This window comes from Thermobia domestica, chromosome 11 (assembly GCF_964235325.1).
Source record: "Thermobia domestica chromosome 11, izTheDome1.hap1.1, whole genome shotgun sequence".
In the NCBI taxonomy this organism is placed as follows: Eukaryota; Metazoa; Arthropoda; class Insecta; order Zygentoma; family Lepismatidae; genus Thermobia; species Thermobia domestica.
This window is the reverse complement of record NC_137464.1, coordinates 90,693,181-90,709,900: the sequence shown is the minus strand read 5'-3', so window position 1 is coordinate 90,709,900 and position 16,720 is coordinate 90,693,181. Positions and strand designations below refer to the sequence as shown.

At 36.5% G+C, this 16,720-nt stretch overlaps 1 protein-coding gene across 1 annotated transcript in view; it reads right to left on the bottom strand.

Moving 5' to 3' along the window:
• Positions 1–16,720, bottom strand: part of amon (prohormone processing protease amontillado) — an 851,181-nt gene that overhangs the window by 94,130 nt on the left and 740,331 nt on the right. The window contains exons 9-10 of the mRNA XM_081730809.1: positions 10,056–10,268; positions 6,683–6,783 (exon numbers count right to left, since the gene is read on the bottom strand). Of these exons, the coding sequence (XP_081586935.1) occupies positions 6,683–6,783; positions 10,056–10,268 (314 nt within the window). The remainder of the gene's footprint in view (positions 1–6,682; positions 6,784–10,055; positions 10,269–16,720) is intronic.

The window sequence follows — 16,720 nt, the reverse complement described above, 5'->3', positions numbered from 1 at the left end:
TGCGTCTCTGAGCAGAACTTTAAGCACTCGCCCTTACGTACAATGTAATCATACATTTTTATGACTGAAAATTTTCCTTTCCTACTTCCGTACAGCAAGCGGAAGAGAAAGAAATAATAAGGCCAAGCTCTTTGTTGACGTGCAATTCACACAACGCAGGGAGATATTCTCTGCTTCTAACAGAGAAAGAAAATACTCGTATGTATTGTTTCGAGGACGAGACGGACTCCGCAGTAGGTTTGCATGCTTTCCGACGTTCGTATACCAATTATTATGAAGGAAGAAATAATATATTTATATTACCTGACCAGGATATTAGTGCGGTTTTTCGTGGAGGGCGCTAGTGTAGTGTTTACATCAGTTTCTAGGTAAGCGCGGTGGGACAGGGGAATGGAGAGCGTCACTCTGCAGTGTATCCAACGATTTTCAAAAGTTGCAGTTTACATGTTATAAGTAGCCTAATCTGTTTCGCTTAATAAGGAACTCCATAAATTATATAGTTGTTATTGAATGCAGTAATGGTTATTCCTACAGTAATGCAGATGTATTGTGAATAATGGCATATGCATGGAAATTAACAATTTAAGAACAAGATAGCATACAAGTGAGTTTCTACCGTGTATTAAGCAGATTATATATAAAAAAATTGATTACGTTTTATTTGATTTCATTATAAAACAGTAGAAACCTGTACAACTCAGTAATAAGATGTAATGACTAAAATATTAATTATGGGTTGGTAGCTTAGATACTTGCGCAATATCTTGTAACTGTAAGTTTAAATCAAGTTAAGGCTCGCGATGCTTGTATTTGTTTTAATGTAGGTCTATCGATTGACAACTAAATTATTTTCTTGAGTTGTAGCCAAGAAAGAATTCCGATACGTTTCCACTCGAGAACTGTGGAAGTTCTCTCCGTTGGTCTATTGGCTAGCGCATGTGTCTTTGTTGTACGTGGTTCTGTGAGAGCCCAACAATTAATTTTACAATGTTTCACTTTCATTAATCATCTGTCTCCTCTAGCATAAAGAGCATAATCATGGGACGTTAAACAAAAGAAATTTCATTTCATTGTTTCGATTAATGTGAACCCTTTGGGGGAAAAGGAAGTGAAGAAGAAATTTTCCTTAATTTTTTAAAGGGCTACGGGATTGGATAGCTTGTCTTTCGGGGTTGCCTTGTAAAACCTGATTACAATGTATCTTTCTTTTAGGATTATAATCGTAATCCAGCCTTTTGGTAAATGTGAAATAAAAGTATCGATAAAACATCAGCGTATGGGTAATGTAAGCATAAATATCATTGGTTCAATACACAATAAATTCACAACTTTCATTTATGAGTATAGAAATTCCCTTTGAACTCCCTCTGAATTTCTTTCAGACCCTAGGTCTCTTGTGACAAAGAATTAATTCTATTATCTGTTTTCATACACAATATAATTTTGAAACTTGGGAGCCTAGTGTTGTCTTTGTGTCTGTAATACGTAATCATTTGTCGATTGACTTCAGAAGACTGAGTTTAGCCCGTGAGCATAAGTTGCATATAGTTCAAACATATCATATGTACGGTCTTGTTTAACAAATCCTGTGTGCACATATGAAATTCAAAGACAAAGGTAATCAATCGTCTTTAAACAGCTGTATTTTTATTTCAAGTGTAAGTACTAAAATGTGCTACGTAGATTTCCGGCCAATTGTTTCATCGCGGGTATCTTTGAGCAATGAGATAGCAGTGGAAGACAAGCTTCGTTCTTCTAACTTGATATTTTGAAAAACTTACGCAAGTGGTTTTGTTACTTAAATACATATCTATTCACTCTAATCAATTTCAAAAGTACCATTAATTTTATAATAACATAATGAATGTAAGAGTTACCCTGAAAATGTATTTTGTATTTCTTTTTTAATATGAAATTCATTTTTTCTGAATTTCACGAGCTATAAGAAATCAATTGTCAGGCTCCCCACTTTAAATTTTAATCGCTCCCCTACCGCCTCAATGTAACATTGGGTTTATTTCTTTTAAATATTTTTTTTTCAAAATATGGTAGAAATACTGGATTTTTAAATTACCAAACCATGCTAAATAATGACAGGTTAGATATCAGAGAAAGTTATCTTTATCTACCTCCTTAATTAGGGGCGGATCCAAATCTCCTTCGGAGGCGGTTAGATTATCAGTTTCTCTCTCACCAGTCTTTCGCAGCTAATCCGAAAATGATCTCAATGCAAATTTGTTACTGAAGGTACTGTCAATCGATCGATCACATGGTCCAAATTGGTAGCAATTTCGAAGACGCCTTATCTCAAAACTACACAATAGAACTTGCATTAAACAATGAAAGCACAGTTGCCAAACTATAACTTTGATTCACAAAGATGAACTTCTAGGTTTCGTTAACAGATGAATTAGGAATTCCTTACACTCTAATGCTACGAAGTTCCCATTTTCCTTTGTACAATACTGAGGTTAGTTTATTCGCAAGTTATTGTCATATTAATATGGAGGGTGTATGTACTTTTTTTTTTTTTTTTTTTTTTTTTTTTTTTTTTTGCAGTCCCTTAAAATGTTCTGAAAATAACTTCCATAACTTTTGAAATTGTGTTTGTCTTAACTTGAACATATGCGTGAAGTGATTTATTATGAACAGGGCAAAAACAACTGTGATAGATTAATTACAAGTGATCCGGTTAGAAACATTGTTGTTTGTATTTTAGTTCCAAAATCGGCCGCCCGCACTCGTTCACTGGTGGACTAATACTTCCGTAATACAGTTTACATTTTTGGAATTTAATTGCATCTGATGTATGTTTACGTAACTTTTTTTTCAAGCATTTAAGGAACGAATGAATATTCTTAATCTACATTTTAAATTGATTAATCTCTGAAATGTTATTGTGAAAGCATGCTTGTGAAGCCATTAGAATATTCTGCTTGTAACTTAAAGGAGAATTTTGAGGATTTGAGCTAGGGGTGAATCTAGCCCAGTGTAAATGAAGAGTGAGGGGAGAATGATATACAACATCAATGATGCATTCAACCCATTCAGACGAAAACTGTGATATTATTGCTTTTGATTGCAATTTTTTCCATAAATCGTGCCATTCTTTGGGAGCAATCTTAAGTTTTCGAGCACGTGTGGTCTCAGAATCAAAATTTAAGCAACAGAAATGAGATCTTTGAATTTGAAAACATGAGAAACGGTACCACAAACTCTAATATGCAGAATGTTTTACCCCTCGTTGAATTTGGCAATTACATTGGCTTTTATGTTGGTTTGAGTCACTTCCTGTGATCGAGTTGCAATTCGGAGATCTCAAATGGATCTCTTGACCCCCAAAAACCTAGGAAATAATATATCACACGACAATATCTACAGCTATTTTCAAAACCAAATTTATGCAGCAGCCATTTTTGGCAGCCACTTTGGATTTCGACCATAAGGAAGCGAAATTCGATGTTAAAACATTTAGATTCGTGTTCAACAGGGTCTCATTATCCTTAAAAACACATTTATTGCTCAAATATTGCCAAATATACCGCTAAAATGGTTTTAGAGAGTGTTTTTCCGAAATGTTTACCAGCATATCCTCATTTCCAAATTTTCATCTGTATATAACTTCTCAATCGATCATATTACAAAATATTACTGGACATTGGTTTGAAACTTAATCAAGATCTTTGAAATGGTATATTGAAACATCACAATATCATGGTTAGTAATGGATAAATCATCAATTAAACGGGGGTTTCTCGTCACAGTATCCATTTTGATGGTGTTGCAACTGAGGGTTCATGACTTCTGATCAAGTGTCTTCTGGTGCACTTTATCCTTTCATAAGTACATAAACACTATGTGAAATTTTATATTGGTGTTAGGAACGGAATTATTTTTACGTTAATTCCACTGACTATGAAGCTTCGCCGTTGATATGGCTGCCACGTTGGCTAAGTGGTAGAGCGTTCACTTCTGGTGAATGGGGTCGTTGGTTCGATACCAGCTCGCGCCAATTGAGCATTGTGGTGGACAAACACTGTGTGCGTGGGTTTTCTCGGGATTCTCCCGTTTCCTCCAACTTTGTTCACTCCACCATTTTATTCATTTCTCATCATTACTGTCTCCTTCAGGCTAGCTGGCATAATCGTGGGACATAAAACTGAAATATTTCATTTCATTTCTTCCTCATTGATATGGTTCAAAACATAGTGACCCCATGCATAAACAAGACTCGAACCCAAGACAAACTTCTTAAACAAATTAGTTTTGTCTTTTTCAGGGTATTGATAATTCGATGTATTGAAAACCCACATGGTTTTATGCTTATTTTTTAATTATGTTACTCATTTTAATAAAATATATTTCAGCTTTTTCATTTTATTTTTATTATTTATTTATTTATTTGAGAATTCAATGAAGCATAATATCGTACTATACTAGATATGTTATTTGAGTTTGAGTGAAAAATTAAAAATTTCCTTACGAAAAGCTTATATTGATCGGTAAGAAACGATTTTTCAAGTTTAAGAAAGTATTTTAACAATACACAGTATTAGAATCTTTATTACGAGTGAAAGTAACATTATCAAAATAACATTAAAAAATCATGTCCCAAAATTTCCTAAAGTAAACAGTTCTAAATCCGCAATCTTTCAAAGTGTCTCTTCATGGATAAGTTTACAGGACAGCACGCGTACCTTCTCTGTGGAGGGTTCCGGGAGTGATTGTCGGCCGGTGGGAATGCCCAGGATCAGATAAAAACCAGAGAAGTTATTGGATAGTAATTTAAGCACTATATCCAATCTAATTCAGCATGTATGCTTAAAGCATGGCCCAAAAGTAGGTATACAGTAAGGCACTGTATTTTATATCATTTCTTATTGTTATCCATCAGGTAGACTTAGTTTATTATTTGTTCTTAACCCTTATCCGGGCAAGACATTTTTGTAACGTAAACGGGCAACCGGGGCCTGTGAGGCCCAGTATATATTTTAAATGCAGAATACACAAAATCAATGCCTATTGTCACTTACTGTTCAGACTAGTCTAGAATGTACCGGTATATATTTTTGTCAAGTAGCGAAACTTTGTGTCACGCTTTTGTAAGCCGACCAAGCAGAATAGCAAATCCGGTCCAGACATTTTTGTAACGTAAACGGGCAACCGGGGTCTGTCAGGCCCAGTATATATTTTAAGTGCAGAACACTCAAAATTCAATGTCTGTTGCCGCATACTGTTCCGACTAAAGGTTACAATAGTCACGTGTTCAATATATAATTATGTGACAATTTGATCTAATATTTGACAGGAATTTCACTAAAGTTATACGGGGCCTCCTAGGCCCCGGTTGCCCGGTTACGTCAGGATAAGATTTTCAAATTTTTTAAAAAAAAGCTTTACCAACTCTATATGTTCATGATTTTAACTTCGACGAAAGATAGAAGAATTCAGTATTTTCAGTCTTCGAAATATGTATGGTTATTGAGAAATTTTAGAAAAATGAAGCTACTGGGCCTGGGAGGCCCCGGTTGCTCGGATAAGGGTTAATGTGGAAGAGCCGAAACAAATAAACCCATAAACTAGAATTTTATGCTTGATCAATACAGTGGTGTATACCTACTTTTGGGCCACCCAATATAAAATGTTTAATCAATCAATCAAAAATTTATATCTAATATTTCGAAGAATTCTCTCTCGGTTAATAAGGTTAAAGATGCACCGGTTAAAAGCGATGAAAGGTGATAGGATCCCATGGATTACTTCTGCAAAAACTGCTTTTTGTGCAGCCAGTTTCATTAATTTTCTGCACAGGTCTATTATTAAACGATTACAAAGCAAGGAAAAAGGCAGCAAAGAAAATGCAACATAAACAAGAGCAATAGCGTAATTGAATTTGTATGCAGGGATAGTAACCAAAGAAAGATAAGAAATGTATAGTCTCAAAAGACGACGCAACAAGGAACATTACTCAAGTGAAACAAATTATAGGAAGCTTCGCGAAATGTTTAACAAGATAAAGAAAAAAATGTATAGATAGATAAATACGTCGAATTCTTAAATACTATACAAAAGAAGAAATATATTTTTTAAAAATCTTAAAAAGACAAATTAAAGCATGGCTTGAAATTCCTTCTAACTAGAGGTTCAGAAAATCTTAAAACTGAAAAAAGCTACTGAACCAGAGAGATCTCAGTGGAAACCCTTGATACAGATAGTGTGAGAAACACTTCTAATCCGATTAAATCTTGATAATAGAATTTGTCATTTCTTTATAAGATCGCCATGTCCTTTTGTAAAATGTTGCTATATATTTTAAAAGAGAAAGACAGAAGTATAGATCTATCAATTTCTACTGAGGTGATTGGTGTCAATAATTTACAACATGGGTAATTTGTTCTCTGACAAATACTTTGAAGTTTTAGTAACATACATCTTAAAGTCTTACATTTGTATGAAGAATGCTATCCAATTTTTAGCTTAAATAAATACAGAAAGAGTATGTTAAGTTCCCGATTCTGGCGAGGACACCAAACTACCGAAGTAACAAGTTCTTGTATTGAGATTTTTTTTCAACTTTTTTTTTGTTCTATTAAAATTCAACATAAATACTTTTAAACAAATAACCAATAATGAAAATGGTTGATTGAGAACTAATAATAATAAAATTTATTTTTCTACTTACTTAGCCTCCAGTGCTAAAGCAAACACTCCAGCAGCCTCGGGTGCAGCTGCCGATGTGCCGGAATGCGTGGTTGTGCACTTGCCATACAGATCAGTGGTCGCCTGAAAGAATTGGTTGTTTAAGAAAGTGAAATTCTATAAAACTGAGGAATATCATAATGTAAGTGAAAATACCTATTAGATTCCAACAAATGTTTTTTTTTCTTTTTTAAATCAACCATAGCTTTGTGAATCATTACATCATTTGAATCAAGAAACTATCTCAACGATCAGGTAACAGACAGATAATTGTTAAGCGGGGTACAAATGGTGGTCTGGAAACTTATTAAAAGGTTTTATTACGTGACTTTCTTTTTTTTGTCAAATCTTGCAACTTATTTCCTCATAATTTTCGCTCTACCTTTTATCGTTTTACTATAACATAAATTATTCCAAATGTATTTAGATTATATATGAGCTCTCTCCTGGTTATGTGGATAGCGTACAGACGTGGAAACGAGAGTGTGATTCCTGACGGAGCTCATGTGATTTTGGAATCACACGTTAAAACTGTAGGTCCACGACTCATATAGCTTCGCTGCTGAAATGGACGCAAAACTCAAATTAAATCTAAATCCAATTCGGGTTCATGTATACACAAGGCAAGTCAGGTAATAAATGTTATTTTAATAGGTAGCAATAATTCAGTGCTGGTTTGAGACTTTTAGGTGGCGCTTCTAACGGAAACGTTAAGAACTATTGCTACAACCCTCCTATTAAGGATTAGGATTAGGAATTAGATTTCTGGGCTTGCAACATCTATGGCCATGTTAACCCTTCACGTTTGAGGGATGACGTCTATCGACAACCACACTATCCGAGGAAAGGAAAGGAAGGAAATAGCCTGAGAGCTGTATGTTAAGCGCTATCACGGCATTTGCCTGGTGTGAATGAGGAAAATCTAGGGAAACCTCACTCAGGATTGCTGGCCTGAAAAAAACTTCTACACTTTTTCGACCGAGTGTTCCCACATGGAATCGAACCCGAGACCGCTCACTCCTATAAAGCTCCCGGACAGATTTTATATATCCTTCTCCCCCCCCTTCCGCGAAGAAATGAATAAAATGTTGTAAGTATTGTAACTAGTTGTTAGAAACTAAAATATGTAATCTAACACATTGAATTCGTGTAGTATGTTCAATTTAAGGAAGCTAGGAGTAAAGAAAATGGTTGCAGGATATTGCATAAACACTAGAAATAAAATAATAACCATAAAGAAAGTTAAAAAACGATGGTTTTATAAAATACACTGAAATGATTTTTGTTTATGTATGTGATAAAATAGAGAAAGGAACTAAGACTAAAAGCATTGGGTGCAAGCAAATCATTTCCTTAATATCCATAGAAACTTCAGCCTTCAGACTTAAAAACAGTGCCCGATGCTTTTAGTTTTAGTCAAATTTCTTCATTTTAGTCTACTAAAAGAATCCTTTGTATCATAGTTCATTTTTTAAAAAAAGTATTGTTTCTCATGGTTTTTATGATTGTATTAAATGTTAATATTTAAATTTGGTTATTATTATCATTATTATAATACATGTTCAATTATACAGGGCCCAAAAGAAAAACCTGATAGCCCAGTTTTTGTATTGAAATTGTTACTAGACAGATTACTTATTATATGATTTTTTATTTTCCAATTGAACTAAAGCTCAAAATGTTTTGCTCAACATCAATCAGTTATGCAACATCACTCCTACTTGTTGACTCCTGTTTGAAACAGTCGGTCACCATTGTAGAGGATAAACACAAAACTTAGTATCCAAAAATTCTTCACAAAGAGAGATAAAATCATTTATGTATATATATATATATATATATATATATATATATATATATATATATATATATATATATATATATATATATACAAAATGAAATTTCCTTCTTATTTCGAGGAGCTGAATAAACGCTGACAACAAACTAAACAAGGAAATTATAATTTAATGTGTATATCTCATTATTTCGTAAATTTAAAGTAAGTACACACTGGACTTGGAAAACAGAAGTCGGGCATACATTGTCGTATTCCTGTATACTTTCCATTTCATCACTTGGCGCTATCTTTGGCAAGGTCGTAGCCAGAATGGAGGTGTATTGGTATCAGGAGGCGGAAGAACATGTATTGGTATCAGTAACAAAAGGAGGACTGCGAAACGAAAGGTTACTTTATCCAAGGGCGTCGATCCTGGGGATAGGGTAGGAGGGCCCGGGTCCCCCAAAACTCATGTAGACCTCCGCATTGTATTTGTGAATACAATATTTGGCATAATTTGAATGCACTTTATCTTAAAATCCTCATATATATGTCGTCTGCATCTTAATTCCCCCTTCTCCCCCAATTTATAGAGAAATCGGCGCTCTTGACTTTATCAAAGACATATTAACACGTATTAGCCCGTTCCCTGCTGCTAAGTCTTATTTGAATATTTAGAAAATATGGGCAGAACAATACATTTTTCTCTCTTGTACGGTTTACACTTATTGCTTTAATATCAATTAACTATTTACTTTCAATCATATTTAATGATTTCAATATAAATTATTTGTACTATACAATGCAATAAATTGTATTAAACGATAGCTAAATTGATGATAACATAATTAAAGAGGATTAACAACAAAAAGTCAGAGACACTCTACTGTTTTAAAAATAATAACGAATTCAACTCTATGTACCACCACCACATGCTTTTTTTTTTTTTGGTTTCTGTTTGCAAAGTATGTTCCTATTTGCAAAATTTTATACTTTTTTCTCTGGTTGTTACGACACAACCTCTCCGTCATTCACACTCAAGCTGCAAGCAGTGATTGAGTCAAACACTGTTATAGTGGAGGAAGTCTTAATCATTGCAGAACTAGTCGTACGGTTTTCAAGTGTCTGTAACTATTTCTCAACAACACAAGAAGACAAGAACGATGTATGTATAAATGTGCTTTATCATGCTAAGAATTATAAGCTTTCTGCCATACACAGAATACTGTTTATCTCAGTTCTAACGTTCATGCAAGCGTAGAAGTAAACCTATCTTTTTCAGTTTGTTTTTTAAATAGGAATTCTCTAAAGACGTATTAAGATAGTTTTGTAGCAATCACTCAAACAATAGTTTAGATAGTTAATTTCTTTTTAGGAGAGTGCAAACATACGCGGTTACGTAACCATGTAATCTATGGCAGCAGCCGCGCCTAATTGATATATATTATTTTTCTTAAACAAATTTAATTTGGATCATTTGTTCACAACTTCTGTAGCCTGACGATCGTTACACTGCAATGAGACTTGAGTGATTGCTCTCAAACATAGACTACAAGTAAATAAAAATGCTGAAACGTACCACTCCAGTATTGGGGTCCTTGGCTCCATTGCTGAAGGTGGATGCTAGAGTTGAAGAACAGCTCTCGTCGTAATGAGCATTCTCTCCGTCGTTGATGGCTGAGTTGATGGAGATGGTCCACATGCTAGCTGCATAGCCATCACAGTTACAATCATCATCCTCACCACCGTCACCACTTGCCCACACGTAGATGTTACCAAGTCCATTGCGACCCTACAATATAAAAGTCATTTTCTACAATAACTTATTCATATAATTATACACGTGAATACAATTTCATATAAAGCAATAATATATACTTTTAAGGAAAAAATAGAAGATTCTGCTATGACAATGATGGGTTTCATGAACTTCGACAGCGATCAGGCGGTTGGCTGCTAAAGGTATAATAAACCAATGCACGCGTAATACCGTCTTAAACATACTCAAGTTAATTGTTTCCGATAACATACTGAAGTGAAAACACTGTCGAACATTAAAAGAGTGTAGTTCTTAGAAATCAGCAACCGTCCATCGCCTCTGTCACCCGAGGAGTTACACAATATATCAGAATCTACTACATGCACTATGGCTGTTAGAAGTGCGAGGTGAGGAAACTTTTCCATGTCGGAGCAGCTGCCCGTTAGCGTATGAAGCGGCACATTGGGCACAGAATGGTTATTTGGGAAGACGTTGTTTGGAGTGAAAAATTACGATATATCATGTAGTATTAGGATGAAGGAGTGTATATTTGGAAAATTCCTGGTGAAGAGCATCTACTGACCCGTACAGTGGAATTTGGAGGTGGTGGTTAAGAAGTGTGATTTACTTTCTCTTGAAAGGGATTTGATTTGATTTTATTGTGAGTTTAACGTCCGTTTTAGCAGCGAGGCTATATGAGACGGGACCTACTGATTAACGTGGATTCCAAACCACATGAGCTCCCGCTGGGAATCGAACCCGGGTCTCCCACGCTAAAGGCATGTACGCTAACCGCTTATGCACGAAGGAACTCTCTTGGGAAGGACTTCGGCCTTGTATTGATCTACATAGAAATGTCACAGAAGAGGATTACAAGAACATTCTAACCACTTTGTTGCTGCCCATCAGCGAACACAAGATTGGGGATGAGTATCGTGTGTATTAAGAAGACAGAACATGTACTCATACTGCACATTCTGCAGGGGAGCGGTTTCATGATAATAACGTATCAGTATTATACTGTCTTATTTAGAATCTTCATCTGAATCCGATTGAACATTTATGAGATGTTATTTAATGCACACCTTGTGTTGCACTTCAAACTTACATAGGTACCTGGGGCCGCGGTGGCTCAATGGTAGAGCGTTCACTTCTGGTGTTTGGGGTCCCGGGTTTGATCCCAGCCCCCGCCAAGTGAATTTTGTGGTGGACAAACATCGTGTGCATGGGTTTCCTTGGGATTCTCCCGTTTCCTCCCACTTTCTTCTTTCCACCATTTCATTCATTACTCATCATCAGCGTCTCCTTTAGCCTAACCGCCATAAAACTGAAAGATTTCATTTTATTTCACATAGGTACCTCCTCTCATTGCAGCTCTGCATAAAGAATTGTTTGCTATACCCCAATAAATCTTTCACCCCAAGATCGTATGCAGAAGCGCACCCAGAAATTTTTGTTGAGAGGGGTTCAAGATTTGGGGAAGGAGATTCCAATACTGTAAGCCACTACGTCTATGTAGTATTGAACGACTATTATTCTCTATACGAAAAGACGATAAGTAATTGTAAAATACTTTCCCCTATATATTCAGGGAAAAAATGATAGAACTAGATTGCTTTTACAACAGTGTACCTGATGGAGTGTAACATCAAATTTTCATGCTACATCAATCATTTCCCTGTTAAACAAGTATAGTTTTATTGAGAAACAGTAGAAATGTATGTAGAGTTACAAAGTTTTGGGGAGGGATCCGGATCCAGTGGACCCTACCATAGGTGCGACCCTGATTGTATGTATGGTCACCTTCCGCAAAAGTGGAGATTGTTGTAAAAGCAAAGAGAGGACTAATTTTCTATTAGAAGATGGACCTATGAACAAACTTCGACTGTAATTTCAGTTGGATGACTGGGGGACCCGGGTTTGATTCCTGGCGGGAGTGCGTGAGGTTCGGATCTAACGTTAAACTGTAGGATCATGTCTCATATAGCCGTAACTGAAAGGGTCGCTAAACTCAATTGAATGTCCCGTTTTACTTATTATTATTACTTACAAAGATTGTTTAAAAAAATCAAAATTTCGACTGAACTTCTCAAGTTGACTCCTGAGTTTAATTCAGTCTCGCTGCACTCGAGGGTATAAAACAGATATCGCACTACCTGTACCTGGGTCAATTTTAAACGCCAAGAAACAACCTTTTCTATTTTTTTAAGCGGATAGCAGTACTATGTTGCTTTCTTATACATATACATAAATTACGCATGTTCTCTTCTTAGTAATTTCGAAAATACGAGTAATTCAATTATAATCATGGTTTTCGGTTACGTAAAATTGCGTTCTTTCCATTATACAAAACGTTCCAGTTATCAACGAAGTTTGTTACTGAATTCTCTGTGTATCTGTCTGTGTGTCTGTCCGTCTGTCTGTTGTTTGCGATTTTTTTCAATTTTGAACCCTGCATTCGATAGAGTATCAAAAACTATAACAGAAAGTGCTTAAATTTTTCGCATCATTCATACCGTTCCCGTGATATTGGCCAAAAAATGGCCAATTTTTAGATATTTAAGGAGCCATAGCTCGTGAACTGTAAGTTGTAGAGAGATGATATTGATGTTGATCAATACCTAAGAGGATGGTAAATAATTTGGTACCAAATAATGGCCGTCTATTAATATCGGTACGAAAATGTTTAACATTCTATTAGGGATTGATTAACACCAATATAATCTCTCTATGACTTACCGTTCCCGTGATATTGGCCAAAGATAGTTTCGATTTCGGGAGATTTAAGGAGCCAAATCTCGGGAACCGTAAGTCATACAGAGATCATATTGGTGTTGATCAATACCTAAGAGGATGTTGAACATTTTGGTACCAAATAATAACCGGTGGTCACTGATTAACTGTCTACTGGCCAACTAGCCACCGTTCTCCAGATATTGGCCCAAAAAGTTCGAATTTCTAGATATTTAAGCTGCCATATCTCGAGAACTGTAAGTCATAGAGAGATGATATTTTGCTAATTTTCGCGAGAAAGAGAAGGTGTGGATAAAAAGATTTACTTTTACATCTAAGAACAATGAGAGTTATCCTTCCCGCTCCATCTCTCCATTGTTTTTAAATTCGTTCTGGCAATGCTCTTGGAGCATTCCCAACTGTCTTTATTGTTTAAAATGACTATGAAATAAAAGAAATAAAAGTCAGAAGCCACTGAACTAAACTTCTTTGTGTTTTGCATTTTTAAAGTAAATCACAAGGGTAAATTATGACATAATGCGGAGTAGAAAAAGAAATTTTAGTCTGAAGTAAGTTTAACACATCAGTAAATCATGTTCTAGATTTTTGCACAAGAAATAAGTTATGTCATAATACATGATTAACCTTTTACAAACAGGGGTAGCATATAAACACACAACAATCATTCCCTTGAGGACAAGTGTGTGTGTGATATAAAAATCTGGACAGAGGGAACGAGTGATGTCCATGAAGTTAGCAGGCCACCTATGGCAGGCCAGAACTTCAACATCACAGATCGTTAGTGCTTCGTTAGTGCGCGTTAGTGCCGCAAACCCCATCGTTAGTGCTACAAAAATAACGTCTGAATTTTAATAGTTACTATTGGCCTGCTAACTTCATGCCAGCAGGCCAACATATCAGAATCACACCATAAGTGAAGAACCAGTTTGAGCATCGTTAGTGCTCGTTAGTGCTGTAAACATTGACGTTAGTGCTTCTCTATATACAGTTTTTAGGGTAACAAAATGGGTCAGTTTTATGAAGCTAGCATAAACTTAGCAGGCCACCTATGGCAGACCAGAATTTCAACTTCACAGATCGTTAGTGCTTCGTTAGTGCTCGTTAGTGCCGCAAACCCCATCGTTAGTGCTATAAAAATAACGCCTCAATTTTCACCAGTCACTATTGGCCTCCTAACTTCATGCCAGTGAACTTGGCAGACCACATATGGCAGACCAGAATTTCGACTTCGCAGATCGTTAGTGCTTCGTTAGTGCTTGTTAGTGCCGCAAACCCCATCGTTAGCGCTACAAAAATAACGTCTCAATTTTAATAGTTACTATTGGCCTGCTAACTTCATGCCAGTGAACTTGGCAGACCATATACGGCAGACCGGAATTTCGACTTCACAGATCGTTAGTGCTTCGTTAGTGCTCGTTAGTGCCGCAAACCCCATCGTTAGTGCTACAAAAATAACGTCTCAATTTTTAACAATCTCTATTGGCCTGCTAACTTCATGCTAGTGAACTTGGCAGACCACATATGGAAGACCAGAATTTCGACTTCACAGATCGTTAGTGCTTCGTTAGTGCTCGTTAGTGCCTCTAACCCCATCGTTAGTGCTACAAAAATAACGTCCCGATTTTTAACAATCACTATTAGCCTGCTAACTTCATGCCAATGAACTTGGCAGACCACATATGGCAGACCGGAATTTCGACTTCACAGATCGTTAGTGCTTCGTTAGTGCTCGTTAGTGCCGCAAACCCCATCATTAGTGCTACAAGAATAATGTCTCAATTTTTAACAATCACTATTGGCCTGCTAACTTCATGCCAGTGAACTTGGCAGACCACATATGGCAGGCCAGAATTTCGACTTCACACGTCGTTAGTGCTTCGTTAGTGTTCGTTACTGCCACAAACCCCATCGTTATTTCTAGGAAAATAACGTCTCAATTTTAATAGTTAGTATTGGCTTGATTGGTCTGCTAACTCCATGCCAGCAGGCGAACATATCGAAATCACACCAGAAATGAAACTGCCGGTTCGAGCAGCGTTAGTACTCGTTATTGCGATAAACATTAATGTTACTGCTTCTATTTATACAGATTTTTGCGTAACAAAATAGGTCCGTTTCATGAAGCTGACAAGCCACCTATGGCAGATCACGATGCCAACCTCACATATCGTTTGTGCTTCGTTCGTGCTCGTTAGTGCTATACATCCCTTCGTTAGTGCTTCAAAGACAACGGATATATACAGTGTAATATTTATGAAATCGATTTTCCTCACGTAACTGCATGTCACACGTCCCACAGAGCTTACCCCAGAGCACAATCTCGATTGCACTCATTAGTGGTCGTTAGTGGCGCATGCCCTATCGTTACTGCTCTATAGATATTGCCTACAAATTTGTAAAAAGCTGTTATTGGCCTGCTAACTTGTGGCAGCATGCCAGGGACGAAACCTACGACAGATGGCACCCGTCATTAGTGCTTCGTTAGTACTTGTTACTGAAGATTATTATATCGTTATTGCTTCATAGTTAATAACTACATTAAAAAAAAACATTAATGGCTGCAACATAACGGCAGCAGACAATGGACGAAATGTACGACAGACCACAATTTCGATCGCATCCGTCATTAGTGCGTCGTTAGTAGTCGTTAGTGCCCCATATACCACCGCTAGTGCTTCACAGAAAACGAATATATTTTTAAGCAAAGACATTTTTGCCTGCTAATTTCATGCCAGCAGATCAAGACCAAATCTACGCAGATAACAATTTTGATTACACCCGTTATTAGTGACTTGTTAGTGTTAGCTAGTGCTGCATATTCCATCGTTAGTGTTCCACAGTTAAGGTCTAAAATTCTACAAACTTCATTTTCCTCTCATAATTTCATGCAAAAAAGCCACGCACTAAACCTACAACAGACCACAATTTTGATTACACCCGTCATTAGTTCCTCGTTAGTGTTTGTTAGTGCACCATATCCAATCGTTTGTGCTTCACAGATAACTGGTACATTCTTGAAGAAAACCATTATTGGCCTGGTAACTTCATGCCAGTAGTCGAGGGACGAAATAGACGGCAACCCACAAGTTTGGTTACATCTGTCATTAGTTCTTCGTTAGTGCTCGTTAGTGTCGCACATCTCATCGTTAGTGTTCGCTAGTCCTGCATATCCCATCGTTAGTATTGCATATATAACGGCTACATTTTTAAAAGAAATCCATTGTTGCCATGCTAACCTCAACCCAGGAAACGAGGAACAAAATCAACTGGAGGGTACAATTTTGATTACATATGCAATTCGTGCTTCATCAGCACGCGTCAGGCGCGCATATTCCACCGTTAGTGATCCAGTGATAAAGGCTATACTTTTTAAGAAAGCCAATATTGATCTGATAATAGTATGGTAGCAGACCAGTGACGAAATCTACGGGAGACACACAGTTTTGATTACGCCCGTCATTAGGCTTCATTAGTGCTCTTTTGTGCCTCATATGAAACCGTTAGTGCATCTGTCATTATTTCTTCGTTAGTGCCGTACATCCCATCGTTAATTTTCGTAAGTGCTGCATATCCCATCGTTAATATTCCATATATATGGGCTACGTTTTTAATAAAGCCATTACTAGTCTTTTAACTTCATTCCAGCATACTAGGGACCAGAGAAGACACAATTTATATTACATCCTTCATTAGTGCTTAACGAGTGCTCGTTAGTGCAGCATATTCCATCG